Source organism: Perognathus longimembris, chromosome 28 (assembly GCF_023159225.1).
Source record: "Perognathus longimembris pacificus isolate PPM17 chromosome 28, ASM2315922v1, whole genome shotgun sequence".
Lineage (NCBI taxonomy): Eukaryota > Metazoa > Chordata > Mammalia > Rodentia > Heteromyidae > Perognathus > Perognathus longimembris.
In genome coordinates, this window is record NC_063188.1 from 80,693,950 (window position 1) to 80,709,863 (window position 15,914).

At 42.2% G+C, this 15,914-nt stretch overlaps 1 protein-coding gene across 2 annotated transcripts in view; it reads left to right on the forward strand.

Moving 5' to 3' along the window:
- Slc9a7 (solute carrier family 9 member A7) overlaps positions 1-15,914 on the forward strand; it is a 160,634-nt gene that overhangs the window by 140,192 nt on the left and 4,528 nt on the right. Inside the window, exons 16-18 of one of the 2 annotated variants that reach the window (XM_048336181.1) lie at positions 2,077-2,182; positions 8,682-11,418; positions 11,971-11,973. In XM_048336181.1, coding sequence (XP_048192138.1) covers positions 2,077-2,182; positions 8,682-8,933 — 358 coding nt within the window. In that variant the 3' untranslated portion in view covers positions 8,934-11,418; positions 11,971-11,973. The remainder of the gene's footprint in view (positions 1-2,076; positions 2,183-8,681; positions 11,419-11,970; positions 11,974-15,914) is intronic. The other variant, XM_048336182.1, reaches the window with a different exon arrangement.

Genomic DNA, 15,914 nt, shown 5'->3' on the forward strand with positions numbered 1-15,914 from the left:
AAGGATCATTGTTTTTAGTTGAACTTGGCCAAATCTGATCTTAATACTGGCATAGTGGGACTATACACAGGGCACACCCTATCCTGGTTGATTCACTTGTCCCAGATGAAAGATTTTCTGTAAAAAAGTTAAAACATAATAATTTTTAAAGCTGACATTATGATCAAATGAGATTTTTGAGACATTGACAATGTTAAGCTAAGCACCAGTGGCTCACACTGCTAAACAAGGTTGAGGTCTTTGAAGATCAATTTGAAACGACTCTGGACAGGAAAGTCCATGAGACTTATCTCCAATTAACTACTAAAAAAAAAAACAACAACCCTGGAAGATAAAGTGGCTCAAGTGGTAGAGCACTAGCTTTTAGTGAAATAGCTAAGGCACATCACATAGGACCTGAGTTCAAACCCTAGTACCAGTACAAAAAAATGGAAAATGTTAAGACACTTTTTTGAATATGTATAACCATTATACAACTTATAGTGTTCTGCAATTTACATAACAAACACATTCACTTAACATCAAAGTGATCAACAAATATCTTTTGACTTCTAGCAACATTTTAAAGTTTAATCTGTTTTCAGTTTTATGTACATTAGATTATATAATTGTATGTATTTCAATGTCTGGTTTGTTTGGGTGATTCATCCATCGTGATTCATCCATCTTTTGTATAGTTCTAGTTCATTTGTTTTCATTGTGGCTCAGTATTTCGTTGTGTGAATGCATCACAATTTATCATCCCATTGCTGAAAAATGTATGGCTTATCTATCACATGGAGCTACTATCAAAACTACTGCTGTGCCCAATGCTGGTAGCTTACGCCTGTAATCCTAGCTACTTAGAAGGCTGAGATCTGAGGCTTGCAGTTCAAAGCCAGTCTGGGCAGGAAAGTCCATGAAACTCTTAGCTCCAATTAGCCACCAGAAAACTGGAAGTAGTACTGTGGCTCAAGTGGTAGAGTGCTAGCCTTGAGCTGAAGAGCTCAGGGACAGCACCCAGGCCCAGAGTTCAAGCCCCACAAAGGACAAAAAAAAAAAAACTACTGCTGTGAATATTATTGTACCTGTCACTATGCATCTATGTTTTGGGAACCTACCCAGGAGTAAAATCACTGGGGGGACATAGGACATGTATGAATTTAGCTTTAGGAGATAGTACTGGGGTTTTCCAAAATGGTGATACTATTCCACCCAATCACCACTAGTATATGAGAGTTCCATTTGCTGCACATCTTTACCAGCAGTTAATTTTTTTGTTTTGTTTTTTACTCCAGCTATTCTAATGGATTGCTAGAGGCATTTCACTTTGGTTTTCATTTGTATTTCTCTGCTGACTGATTGAGTACCTTCTCACATATGTACTGGCTATTTGCTATGTTCCTTTATGATTACCTGTTTATGTTTCTTGCCTCCTTTTCCATTGGGTTATTTACCTTTTTCTTGCTGACTTATAAATTTTCCTTATGTTTCTTAGATATGAGTTTTTTGCTGAATATATGTGATTTAAAAAAAAATCCTTGTAGGGATGCCAGCTTTCCTATATCACTTTGACTATAAGTCTCAGCAATGGTTCAAGTGTTGCCATAGTGGGATGGGTGATGAGTTCATGGTGTGCTGAACACTTGACAGCATAGATACTCATCAGTTGACAATATCTGAGCTCTCTGTGTACATGCTGCCCACCATAAAGCAGTGATCTCAACCAAGAGATCTCAACCAAGAGCCAGTTTGTTTCTTGGGGGACATTTGTAAACTTTTCAGAAACATTTTATCATTATAACTTGAGGAGTGGAGGATGGGCACAATGCTGTCCAGTGATAGAGGCCAGGGATGTTGTTCAGTATCCTTCCATGAATAGGTAGTGGCCCCAGGTTAACCTCTAAGGTCCTATCCAGTCCCACTATATACACCATTTATCTTCTACATACAGTCATTAATTTGTGATTTTTCTTTTTCTAATTATTATAAGTAGCCAGCATTACAGGCATGAACCTCTAGTACATGGCTATAAATACATTTTGTTGGGTGTATGTTTTCTGTGTAGCCATTTTTTCCTTAATTCTTTTTTTAAAGTTACTTGAAGCCCATCCTCACCCACAGTGGTCCACCACTAACCACCACTCTCCCAGCCTGGTGTGGTTTGCTAGCTCGATGTCTGACCAGTCCCCAGGTAGATGATGTAAGTATAGTATAGTAGAATTGTATTTATGCTTACTATGCCAAGATGGTTTCTTCCTAGGAAGAAGAAATCCATCACACTAGGACCCCAAATCCGTAAGTTTTTCTTGTCTAACAATTAGAAACAACTAAGTTCTATATGTTTATAGATTTTACAACAAACCAGTAGAACCTTTTTACCAGGGATATAGGATTTCCCAACATGAACCAGTGTGGTGTACTATTAGAAAGAATGCTGAGTGAGACATTAGAACAGCTAGACTGGAGTCAGGTGCCTGTGACTCATACCTATAATCTTAGCTACTCAGGAGGCTGGGATTTGAGAATCACAATTCAAACCTAGCCTATCCAGAAATGCCCAGGAGACAGCTATCTCCATCAACCAACAACAAGCGGGAAGAGGAGCTGTGGCTTAAATGGCCGAGCTCCAGCCTCCAGTGATAAATACAAGCGATAGCCTAAGACTTGAATTCAGAGTTCAAGCCCCAGTACTAGTGCACATGCACGCCCCCTTCACACTCCCACATACACATCAAAAACAAAACAAAAAAATCAGATTGGAATTCAAGCCCTGTGAGGCCTTTGAAGTGTTCTGGACCTAGAAGGGGAGGCTGGCTGTGAGCATTATACACTGAACTAAAGAGCATTTCACAGATGTAAGGGCTCTTTTTGTAAATGGTTTATTTCTGTTGATGTGGCCAGATCATATCTTTCCAGTTTCTTATGTAAAAAAATGGATACTGCATGGGGCAAATGAGTACCCCATTGTGGACAGGTCAGTGTAGGACCAACATGTTGCACAGGAGAGGTAGAGAAAACAAGTAGCTGCACATGACATGAAAGGAGTGAAGGGAAGGCAGAGGCTTCCCCCCTTCTCATCACTCTTCCACCACCTAATCATCTTGCCATCAACTCAGCTCTTATGCTCTAGTAGAAAAGAAATTCTTAGGTTTGTGCACAGCTAACAGCTCCCAAAGGCCATGAAGAAGATACTGCAGCACTGCAGTTGAACCTCCAGCATGGTATGAGTCCACATTCAGTAACTGACAGAGTTGAGACCCTAACAAAGGTCTTCAAACAGCAGATAACCTGCAGTTTATCTGCTCAATGTCAGAGCACACTGCCAAGGCTGGGTCTGTGGGAAGAAGGAGCTTCAGCAGTTTAAGTTCTGAACAGGTGGGAAAGTGGGGTCAGGTGACCTGGTATATATTCACAAAGGGGACACAAAGAGGAAGAGATGTGGATACCATAGCAAGCAAGGAACATAGGGGCAGAAAGCAAGGGCAGCCACATCAGAACAGTAGGATGAGCTAGGCACTAGTGGCTCATTCCTGTAATCCTAGCTACTCAGGGAAGTTGAGATCTGAGGATTCCAGTTGGAAGCCAGCACAGACAGGAAAACCTATAAAACTCTTTATCTCCAATTAACCATCAAAAGCTGGAAATGGAGGTTTGGCTCAATTGGTAGAGCACCAGTCTTGAGTGAAAAGTTACGGGACAATGGTTCAAATCTTAGTACTGTCATATTATTTAATTAATTAATTAATACTTAAAGTGAAATTCCTTGGTACGTATGCTAATTGGTGATGAGACTGTGCTGTGGCTCAGCGCATGTACTTAGCACATACCGGGACCTAGGAACTCCCCCCACCCCAACCTCGAGAATAAGACCTAACAGAATGATGAGATCTCCTCTGGAAATGCTTCCTCATTTGTAACAGAATATGTAACATTCATGGTAATTTTTTTGTGTAGCAGTATTGGGGTTTGGACTCGGGGCCTCACACTTGCTAAGCAGATGTTCTACCATTTGGACCATGCCTCTAGCCATGATAACCTTTTAATCTAGTATCAGCCTAAACAGTAGTTCTAGTTATATTTTATAAGAGAAAGATAGAAACCAGTAGAGAAAAGTTTTGTAGTTTATTGTCTGCTATTTAGCTTGCTTTAAGAAAGAAGCCACTTGAACCAGGTGCTGCTGGCTCATGCCTATAATCCTAGCTACTCATGAGGCTGAGATCTGAGCATCAAGGTTTGAAGTCAGCCCAAGCAGGAAAGCCCATGATACTCTATCTCAAATTAATAAAAGGAAAAGTAGGACATAGACCTGTGGCTCAAATGGTAGAACACTGGCCTTGAGTTCAAGCCCCAGGTCTGGAACACACACACACACACACACACACACACACACACACTCACTGGTGTGAATGCTGGACAGTTTGCTCAGTCTGGTTCTGTTGAAAGTGCCAGTTGACAGTATGGGCCACTTAGAGGCATGCCATCAGTGATGACTATCCACTGCCACTTCTCCCAGTAATGAAACCCCACTTAATTACACCTTCAAAACCTTCTCAGAGCCATTCATAGTGGTATACACTTGTAATCCCAGAACATACTTGCTCACAGATGAGGAACATGTGGAATGATTTGGATTATCAGAAACATAAATCTTCTAACCGTCCTGTGAATTTAAAGTGCTTTTCTCACTGGAGACTACTCGGGATTTGCTTCCTGGAGTGACATTTGGGCTCCATATAGCCAACCTAAGATGGAGTTACTGACAAGAGTCACCATTGGTGCTCACTTGATGCCTATTTGGCCTGGGGTCCTGTCTAGGGTGTCAGCCAGCTCCTGGTGATCCTATCAGCTAAAAGCTGAGGGAGGGACTGGATTTCACCATCTGCTTGTAGCACTCATTAATCTGTGATTGCATTGCTGCTTTCCACTGGGCTCTAAAATGTCCTTGCTTTTGAATGACCTGTCTGTGCTTCTGACCTCATTCTATAGATGGAACAAATCAGCATCTAGTCTTGACTTCTCCTGCTGGCTAATTGCATCCCTGTGATCACCCCACTGGAGTTCATGTACTGGTGCTATGTGAGCTTTTCTCCATTAACAGGATGACCCTATCTGTCCCTTTGTGGCTCCAAACCTTGAAAACAGTAAAAATAGAAAATAAATACACAACAGCCATCTCCCTGAATATTGGGAGCTAAGGTCTCTGGGAAGAGATACTTTGACAGAGACAAAACATTGCTTAGTACAAGGTGAATAGGAGAAATAGATTGAAAAGATGACATGTCTGTAGCTGGAAACTAGGTAGGCAGCATGATGTCATTTGCTGTGAAAGAAATTGGCATAGAACACATGGAGAGTTTCAGGATTTGGTAAACACTAGAGGAGGGACTTTGGGAATTTGGAGGAGTTTTAGTCTATGCCGTTTCTGCCTAAGGGTAGGATTTGCATATGTTCTGAACCCTGCCTCATTCCAGTGGGAAATTCAGAAGAGTTGCTTTGCTCACCTGCTGAAAATGCCTGAGTGACCATTGGTTAAGTGGAGTCAGACTGTGGACTGTGTGGAGAAGCTGACAATGCAGAAAGCAAGCATGTGCTTGCCATCTGAACATATTCAGACATGGGTTGTGAGAGAAGTGATGGAAACTCAACCCCAGGACCCTCCCAGCTTGGAAACATGTACCAGGCATTCATGTAGTACAACTCCAGGTACAGGCAGAGGGCCCTTATCCAAAAGTGTTTGGGATAACCAGTAGTTTTGAGATTTTTTTAAATGTTCGTATATGCAGAGTGAGATATCCTGGAGCAGGGACTAGAATCTAAACGTGAAATTATTATAAGGTAAATAATCAGAGAAGCCATATTTTGAAGGATCGAATCTGGGAGTCTTTATTGGTATACTAGCAGTCTGCAGGCCAGCCAATTACAAAAACCTGCAGCCCACAAATATACTCAACACTGTCAGGAAACAGGCCAGAGAGGAAAGCTAGAACAAAAACAATACTAACAAACCAATTCAGCTCCAATGGAGAGCTGAATTGGGATGCTATGGTGACCAGAAATGAGCCAGGAGACAGGCTATACAGGACACAAACTTGGAGACACATGGCATGACATATTGGTTGATGCCTGTGCTGCTCTGCGCCTAAATAGGGTCAGGTCAGGGGGCAGGGTCACAGGAAGTTCCCAGTCCCAGGCACTGGACTGACAGGTTCAGCAACCTATAGGCCAAGTGCCCACCCCTGTCTCCAGGAATCCAGGTACGCCCATCACCTGTGGGGGGTGGATAGGCTTTACCTTACCACCCCCCCCCATGAAGACAAGATGCCAGACCTTAAATAGTCATGCTCTGGTACCAGCAGAACTCTTCCATCTAGAGGAAGATAGACCTTAACCTTCTATGTAGGGTATACTTAGAGGCTACTCAGAGACTGATCATTTAAGCCATTTCAGGAGTTAAGGCAGAATCAGAGCATTCTCTACATGCAAAGCTTTCCTAAGGCTGTGACATCTGCATTTCTCTGAAGCAGGGTGCTCCTGGCTCTCCCCATTGAGCCAGGCATCTGCAATTCAAAGGATGGCTCTTCTTACCTCTAGGCCTTGGAGCTGGGTAGACAGCCCTCAGTCTCCTGTGAGAGCCAGGATGTCTGTGAAACCAACAGCCCCCAGCACCTAGCCAGGTGCTGGGAAGGCTATATGAAATTACCCAGATTCAGCCCCCTTACTACAAAATTTATTCATATTTACTATATACTATGTACATAATAACCTAAAGTTAACATAAAACATTTATAATAATTTTGTGCACAAAAACCAAAGTTGGTGTATATTGAATGACCAAATTTGGCTCATGTTGTTACTCAAAAAGGTTTGCATTTTAAGCTGAGTTGCCATTGGCTCATTCATGCTCATAACTGCTTTCAGAAAGCTGAGATCTGAGGATCATGGTTTCAAGCCAGCCTGGGAAAAAAGTTCATGAGAATCTTATCTCTGATTAACCAGCAAAAAGCTGAATTGGAGCTATGGCTTAAGTGATAAGAGTGCCAGCCTTAAGAAAAGAAAATGCTCGACTGGGGATATGGCCTAGTAGCAAGAGTGCTTGTCTTGTATACATGAAGCCCTGGGTTCGATTCCCCAGCACCACATATGTAGAAAATGGCCAGAAGTGGCGCTGTGGCTCAGGTGGCAGAGTGCTAGCTTTGAGCAAAAAGAAGCCAGGGACAGTGCTCAGGCCCTGAGTCAAAGGCCCAGGAGCGGCCAAAACAAACAAACGAACAAAAAAAAAAAAAAAAAAAGAAAATTCTCTGGGACAGTGCCCAGGCCCTGAGTTCAAGCCCTAGCACTGGCACATAAAACAAAGATGCACACTTTATTTAGAGTTCAGATTTATTTTTTTGATTAGAGATGCTTGACCTATTCGAAGTGAGCAGCTCTGAGGAGAGTAATCATCTCCCTTTGGTGGTTTATTATCTAGAGGGAGTGTTTATTGTCTCCCTGAAGAATATGCCCATGGTCTTGAAGGCATGATGGAAGGAAACAGAACAAAACAGAGCAGTTTCCCAGAGCACAGTGTTTACACTGTGCACGTGTGCCTTTTGAGTATCTGAAAGACCTCAGAGCAGCGGAGGAGTGAGGTCACAGCCTTCTCCAAGTTGTGCTTGTGTAGTCCATTGAATAGTGAAAGATTCCTTACACTCAACCTGGTAACTACTGGTAATAGTTCCAATTGACCATGACCTTGTTAATGGCTACTTTGTGTAACCTTGTGTGTTTTTCTACAAGTACTTCTTAGCCTCAGCTGCTATTTCAGACCTTTTCCTAACTAGGTGCTTCTTCACATCCAGCATGCGAATCAAAACAGACAGGCAAGACAGACCTGCACTGCACTTCCTGTCAGTGGGGACATCTCAGGTTCTCTCAGCTCAGGCTTTCAGTCTTAGTCACAGAGCACCCTACCTGAGAACTAGAGGGGAAGGCTCATCGGATTTTCTGTGGAGACAGCATAGGGGGAAGGGTGTAGGAATCCTAACCCTCTTCATCCCTGAAGCTGACTCAGGACAGATTTTTTTTTCTGTTTTATTTTGCCAGTCCTGGGGCTTGAACTCAGGGCCTGGGCACTGTCGTAGAGCCTCTCTGTGCTCAAGGCTAGAGCTCTATCACTTGAGCCACAGCTCTACTTCCACCTTTTTCTGAGCAGTTTACTGGAGATAAGAGTCTCACTGACTGGCTTTGAACTGTGATAATCAGTTCTCAGCCTCCTGAGTAGCTGGGATTACAGGCACTAGCACCTGGCAGGACAGTTTTTTTCCCAATGTAGTAAATAAGGCAATTTTAGAATGGCTTGTTTAAGGCAAAAAGACCTACCCAGAGGAGAGTATAGCAGGACCTGTTTGTAGCCTTTGCCCCTGGACCTTCCCTAGCTTCCTTGGCAGGTGAGGAAACTGAAATCCAGCTGCTTTTCGAAACTTCCTGCCTTGAACACTAGCCTTGCCTCATCCCCAGTCCATCAAATTCTTGAAATCCAACCTGCTTCCTTCATTCTAAATCCTGGTTCCAGTTACATTCAGGGTTCCTGCTGGAGGCTCAGCTTAGGCAGGTTTTATACAGTCCTTGTTTGGGATGAGGCATTGCGTTGGATTGGGTTGGCTCTAGCCCTGGAAGACCTCAGTCTCCTGTCTTTAGTGTTGGTTGGTTGTATCTTGTAGAACCAAGAGCCACTGCGAGAAGAAGACTCAGATTTCATCCTCACTGAGGGTGACCTCACCTTGACCTATGGAGACAGTGCAGTGACTGCCAATGGCTCCTCGGGCTCCCACACAGGCTCCACCAGTCTCGAGGGCAGTCGGAGAACCAAGGGCAACTCAGAAGAAGTGCTGGAGCGAGACCTGGGAGTGGGAGACCAGAAGATGTCAAGCCGGGGCACCCCTCTTGTGTTTCCTCTGCAGGAAAATGCATGACTTTCCGCCATCCCTAAACCCTGAAATGATAGGGTGAGGCCCTGAGGGGTGAGGATGGCTGTACCCCCCTCTAGTGTGTTTGAGTGGGGGCATTGACTGGATTGAACAAATGCTTCTGTTTTATTGGGATCTGAAGCTATGGTAACATTTAAAATTTAACCCAAGGTGCAGATGGTGAAGCTAGAGTATCTCTAAATTAAGACAAATGCAGACCATACTCCCAGTTTTTCACATAGTACTGCTGTTTTCCAAGTTAAGCAAACAAAATAATAGCATGCTTTAAACAGTCTCTTAATTTGTCTGCCTGCCACATCTGAACATAGGGTGGCAGAGCAGAGACAGGGCTTCTGCCTGGCTATCCATGAGACACTCCAGGGTGTGCCACCGTGTGTCCAGCTGGCTTCGGGATATCAAGTTATGGGAGAACAGGCTACAAGAAAGTCAGGGAGGAAGGCAATTGAATTAGCCCTCCAAGGATTCTGAGATGCTGCTGTTAAGACAGGACAGAAAAGGTTATTGGATTGGAGGCTGTGCTTTGAAGGCTGTGAGTGCCTCCTATCAGGAGTCCTAGTCTTAGGCTACCTGTGTTTCTCCTAACAAAATGGACATTAGAAAAAGGTACCCATGAGCCATTGCAAAGCAGGGGCAAGACATAGGTTACCTCCTCTGGAAATTTCCGTGAAGAAGTCACTGAAATGTTTAAAACCAAAGGCAAATAGTATTACACTTGTGGGTTTTAAAAAGTCAGTCTGAGAACAGGAGATACTTCAAAAGTGGTAATGGTATAATTGGAGAAATGGTTCAACTTTTGAGGGTTACTATGAGTTCTGGCTGTCTGGGAAATGGCAAAAAAGAACTGAGCTGTTGTCTGTGGGGTTAAAATATCACCATATGTAGGATGCTTTTACCTGGGACAGAGAAAGCAGCAAGGGACTAAAGAGACCATAAGCTAGTTTCTGGAGGAAAGAAATCTCAATGCAAACAAATAATAACCTGCAAATAAAATACAAGCTAAGAGTTTTGACTGGGTAGATTTGCAAACTTTGAGTAAGTGGCCACATGAGAAAGGAGAGGCAAAGGAATGAGCCATGGAACATTGCTCAGCCCAACAGAAAGTTCTATCTTATATCAGATTAGGAATCTAGGTGTCTTGACACCATGTGCTGTGCACAAAGGAATCATTTTCTTGGTATCTGGAGTGGCGGGCTGCTTTACCAGATTAATGGGGGTGTGGCTTGAAATCTAGGTTTATAGATTGAATTCTTTCTGGGTGAGTTGTTCTTCCTGTCCATACATGTAATCGGCAAAATACTGAGAACTGTTGGGGAAAACATGAGTTTCTCTCTGTCTCTGTGCTTTAGCATTTGGGGCAACCAGTTTATGAAATCATGCTTTTCTAACTTAAAGACATTTTTCTTCTTGTTGCAGACAAAATAGTTGTCCCACACTAGTAGATCATAATGACATCAGCTCCTTAACCTCCTGAGGTAACATTTTTAATATTTAATGGTTTTTCCTCTTAGAATCTCACTGCATTGCCCAGGCTAACCTCAAACTGGACTCCAACAATCCTCTAGTCTCAGCCTACCACGTAGTTGGGATTATACTAGGTGTCAGCTAGCACCCTGCTAAATGATCATTTTCAGATCAAACCTTCATGACTTTGTGTTTGGATTGATAATGTGTGCAGTTAAAGAAAAATTCATTAAATGTTCATCGATATGAAGTTGCTGGTATTCAAATATTTTTTAAAAATCAGAAAAGGCAATTTCATATCTACCAGTATAATAAAACAGGGTGAAATTTTTCACTTCTTTCCTTCTTAAAAAGTCCATTTTGATTTTGTGGTTATCTGTGGATTTTGTAAGTTTGAAGAAAACTCATCTCATGAGGGCTCAAGGTCAGAGAAGAGCTTTCTTACAGCCCTGGAGAGGAGGAAATGAGGAAATGAGGTTAAGGTGGGAAACAGCAGCTGCCTGGCTTGGGGAAGCTGGCCATGTATACATGTGGTCTACAGGAATATTTATTTTAACAATAATTTTCTCAATAATGATCCATCATAATATAAACCTTAAAAAGTGGGACTTAATTGGGTTTTTTAAGGTGTACTTTTTCTATGTTGCCCCACAGTGGCCTTGAACTTGCAATCTGACCTTCCCCAGCCTCCCAGAACAGCTGGAATTACAGGCATGCACCACTGCCTCTAGCATTAGAGGAATAGGCTAATTCACTCTGTGACTGGGACTCTATAAACCTTGCTTATGCTGCTGGCTTAATTTTGGAGAGAAAAAAAAACTTATAGGAAAACTCTGCTGGTAGTCATAGGGAAAATCCAGGCAAGTAGGCTACACCCTGTCTTCATCCATTTCAGGGCTTAATTGCCAGTTTTAAAAAGTCAAAGCTGGGCTCTAGCTCAGTGACAGATGCTTGCCTAGCATGTAGGAGACCTTGGCTCCATCCCAGCGAACAAACACTAAACACACACGTGTTTGCTGCACACATTGTAAAAGCATTGCCATTGGAGATTTGGGTTCAGTAGCTTCAGGGTGAGGCCTGGCATCCATGCTTTGTTTTTTGTTTTAGAACTGAAGGAGCTTATAGGCAGCCAAGGTTTAGAAAAGCCTTTTACCTAGAGCTGTTAGTGGTTCCCTTATTGGCACCTTAGCTGAAGGAATGGCCTAGCAAGTTGATTGTTATGTTCTAATTGTTAGAATGGTAACTCACAGGAACCTACAGAGTAGCAATCAATACAAACTGGGCAGCTGTTGGAGAGTTTCCTGCTGAACTTTGGGGGAATATTGTAAAGTACTGGGGCCTTTAAGGGTAGAGAAGGATGACTCACATGTAGGTGTGGTTGTTTTGGAGAGAGGGGCTTTTGTCTTAACTAGGCTGCTAGCTATTCAAACCTGAAGCTTTTCCTTTCAACATAGAATTTGGAGTCCCTGTGGTCAAACCTTGTCCCTCTTTGTCCCCAGGCAGGGTGACAGTTTGTGTTTAATTCTTCAGAATAGGGAAGACTTGCTTTAGCACCATGGAGATAGTCGATTTCTTGTCACATGAAGGCAGAATTTTAGCTCCAAAAGAGAGTAAATAAAAACCCTGCAGTTCCATTTAATAATACTTTGTGGAAACTACAAGGAAAGTGAAGCTTTCCTAGAAAAGGAATTGTGGAATTGAAGGAAGGTGGCATGTCTTCCCAGGAAACAAGCACAAGAAGGGCATCCAGAGGACAATCTGGCATGACCAGACAAATGAGTGTCTGCCTTAAAGCCAAAATATCACACTGTGACATTAAATGTCTTATCAAGAAAATAGCAAGAAACTTCTTAGGCCATGTTCTTTAGGCCCCAAATGCCCTATGGTTTGGTTGACAAATGAACTCTCAAAATATTATCTATACTATCTATAAGCATTCCAGTCCAGGGCAAGAAAATAGGGTCCCTTCCCAAACCAAGGCCTGCCCTCCACCCCATCACCTCATTCTTTGTCTTCAATGGGAGTTACTGTAATCATATCAAAGTGTTTAAGTGAAGCAATGATTTCCAAGGACAGAAAATAATGCCACAGGAAGAAGCATCTGAGCAAATCATCAGAGGTGCCGATCAAGTGCACACCTGCCTTGCACCTGGGCTGAGTTCTAAGCGATATGTCCCTGTCCACTATGAAATGCAGCCTTGCAGTAGAGGGCTGCTGGAAGGCAGCTTCCTGATGGTAGCTAAGTATAGTACTTCCTTATTCCCCAGGAGTGGGCACTTAACAGATTGGTACCTACCTTTTGATGATGTCCAGTCTGTAGATCACTTAGGGAAGAGATGAAGCTGCCAGGTACATTAGACTTGTACCCTTGACCTGTGATGTCTTCTGCTGTTTTGGAGTAATAATGTGGCTTACTGGTGCCAACTGCTGCATTGTGATACACTCAGCAAAGTTGTCACCAGATGGAGGTGAGGTTTAGTGAAGCCTCCCTTTAAATGTAGGAACTCTTCACTTAGGGTCCTTGACTTGATCAAAGAGTAAGAATTTCTGGACAAGTCATGATGGTATGAAAGATTGGCAGAGCTTTATTAAGTAAGTAAACAAGCAGGCAACTAAACAAGCAAGCAGACAAACAGACAAAAAACAGGTAAGCAGAAAGGCAGGGGCATACTTGCGTAGAATGTGGGTGCTGTCAGATACAGAGAGAGAGAGAGAGAGAGAGAGAGAGAGAGAGAGCTCCCTGGGATATTGGGATGTTTATAGGTTAAAGGCAGGGGGTCTGGCTTTAAAGTTATGCAAAGCTAGGTTTTTTTGTCTTTGCTCTAATCACACCTGGTATTACTTTCCAAGTTTCCAGGTAAGAATGCATCCTGCCATAAAATAGTTCCAGTGGCCAGAAGTCCTAGTTTGACAACCTGTAAGAAATATTTCATCACTACTGAAAACTGTAAAAGCTCTGGCCAGTGTCCGATCAGGAAAAGCACCAGGTAGACTATGACAGTCCTTTCAAAGTAGGACCTAGAAGCCTAGCACTGGTGGCTCATGCATGTAATCCTAGCTATTCAGGAGGCTAAATCTGAAGATCGAAATTTGAAGCCTGCCAAGGCAGAAAAGTCCCCATGAGACTCTTATCTCCAGTAAACTACTCAGAAAAAGCCAGAAATGGAGCTGTGATTCAAGTGGTAGAGCACTAACCTTGAGCAAAAAGAAGCTCAAGGACAGTGCCTAGGCCCTGAGTTCAAGCCCCAGGCCAGCACAAAAAATAAATAAATAAATAAAGTAGGAGCTAGAAACAAACCATTTTATTCCAGTTTCAATTTCTATGAACTTAAAAATTTTAGCTAAAGTATCCTGTCTTCTCATGCAGTACTAGCAAAACTTGTAAAAAGCAAAACCAAAGTTTTTGATGTTCCTTTATTTTCCTAAGCAGGGTATACTAGAACCATTGCCCAGATGGCACCCAGGGATTACATGAAAGACATGGGTCTGGCTGCTGGGCTGCCTTTTGCAAAGGTCTCAAATGGACATGAGAGTGTGCACATGTGGCAAAAGCCAACTTCTTGTTCTTGTTCTAGCAGCCACTTTAAAAAAAATTGAAAGGCTGAATTTCTAAAAGTCACAGGCAACTCTCAATTATGAGCCAGTGAAGATTTGTCTGAGCCTCAATGTGAGGAACTCAGACAGAAGAGAACTTGTAAACAGCATTCAGCTTTTACTGTCTAAAGCACTTTTAAGTTCCCATCCAGGTATGACTGGGTGGCCAACTGCATGGATGTTTTGGAGACTGACTTTGTGATTATTCTCTACTTGTAGACTTTGGAGAAACAGGAATGTGTTTCAGTTCAGTGGGTGTTAAGTGTGTGCATTTGTAATTTAGCATTGAAATGGCTCATTGTGTGACTTCACAGTAGGGTCATCACCTCTTAGGTAGTCTTTGTTTGTTTGTAATTAAAAATATTTTTATTGTCTTTAAGTAGTTGTACAAAGGAGTTTCAATTCAACATGTCAGTTTATGAGTCCAATGCATCTTGATCAACATTTCCCCTTGGTTGCTTTTAGTTTTTACATAAAATATACCTGAAACTTCTTACATGGAATGTTTTACTGTGTGCATTATTAGAGTGATTAAATGGGAAGGCCACTAAGATTTATTTAATTAGCTGCAAAACAATTTTTTTAAGTAAAATAGGATGAATTTCACATGGAGAAGTTTTTATTATAGAGAGTTTACATGCTGGGTTTGGGGAGAATTATGTCTTCTATGTTCATTAAACATTAGCAAACTGGTGGTTTTTTAAATAACATTAGAATTAACATTCTAGTGTGTTATAGAAATAAACATGTTCTATAAAAATGACCTCGAAGTATGTTCTAACTGTGAAAAAAATCAAAGGCTTGGAGCTATGTGTAACTTCTATGTGCAATAAGGAAAACTGAAGTAAGCCCCTAAGTGCATCTTTCCCTTGCCTTTTGCTTAATGTTTGCCTCTGTCTACATGTTTAGATTGTTATTATAAAACTAACTACATGTTTTCCTGCCCCTTCCTGATATCTTAACACATTTTTCTCAAAGCTTTTTTTTTATAAAACTCAAAATAAAATGATTAACTGGCTGAGCTCATCTTGTTTTATATTTTGTATGTATTGTCTTCTTTAGAAGGGTCCCATGTGATCCTATTCCTTATCTCTTTCTTTCCCTCATTGAGAAGTTACTTCTTTTCTGGGTGTAAGCTTATTTCTCTCTAAGGGAATTCATTCAGTCGGAGTTGCTAAACTAGCTGGCCTCTAAACCAAACCTAGCCCAGATTGTTTTTACAATTAAAGTTTTATTGACAGCCACTACATTCATTCATTAGCATATATTGCTGAAGTAGTGGAGCTAAGGTGTCAAAACAGAGGCCATGTGGCCCATAAAGCCACAACTATTTATTATCTGGCTTTTTGACCCCCCAAAAAATGTTTGCCAACCCAATTTAGGTGACTGAAAGAATTCAGCTTTAAAAGGATGTCACTGGGCATGGTAATGTATGCCTGTGATCCTTTCACTCAAGGATGCTGAGATAGGAGGGTCTGAAGTTGAAGGCCAGCCTGAGATACAGTGAGAACACTGTGTATGGGGGTGGAGGGGTGAGCTGAGTGCCAGTGGCTCATACCAGTCCCCCTAGCTACTCAGGAAGGTAAGATCTGAAGAATCATAGTTTGAAGCCAGACTGGAGGTATGCCTCAAGTGGTATAACACCAGCTGAACAAAGCAAGTGAGGATGAGTTCCTGAGTTCAAACTCCAGTACCAGTACCAAAAGAGGATATAAAAATAATGACAATAGAGTTCTGAGAATTTTTTTTTTTTCTGGTCTTGGGGCTTGAATTCTGAGCCTGGGCGCTTTCCCTGAACTCCTTTTGCTCGAGGCTAGTACTCTACCACTTGAGCTACAGGCACCACTTATGGCTTTTTCTATGATTAACTAAAGATAAGAGTCTCACAGACTTTCCTGCTCAGGCTGGCTT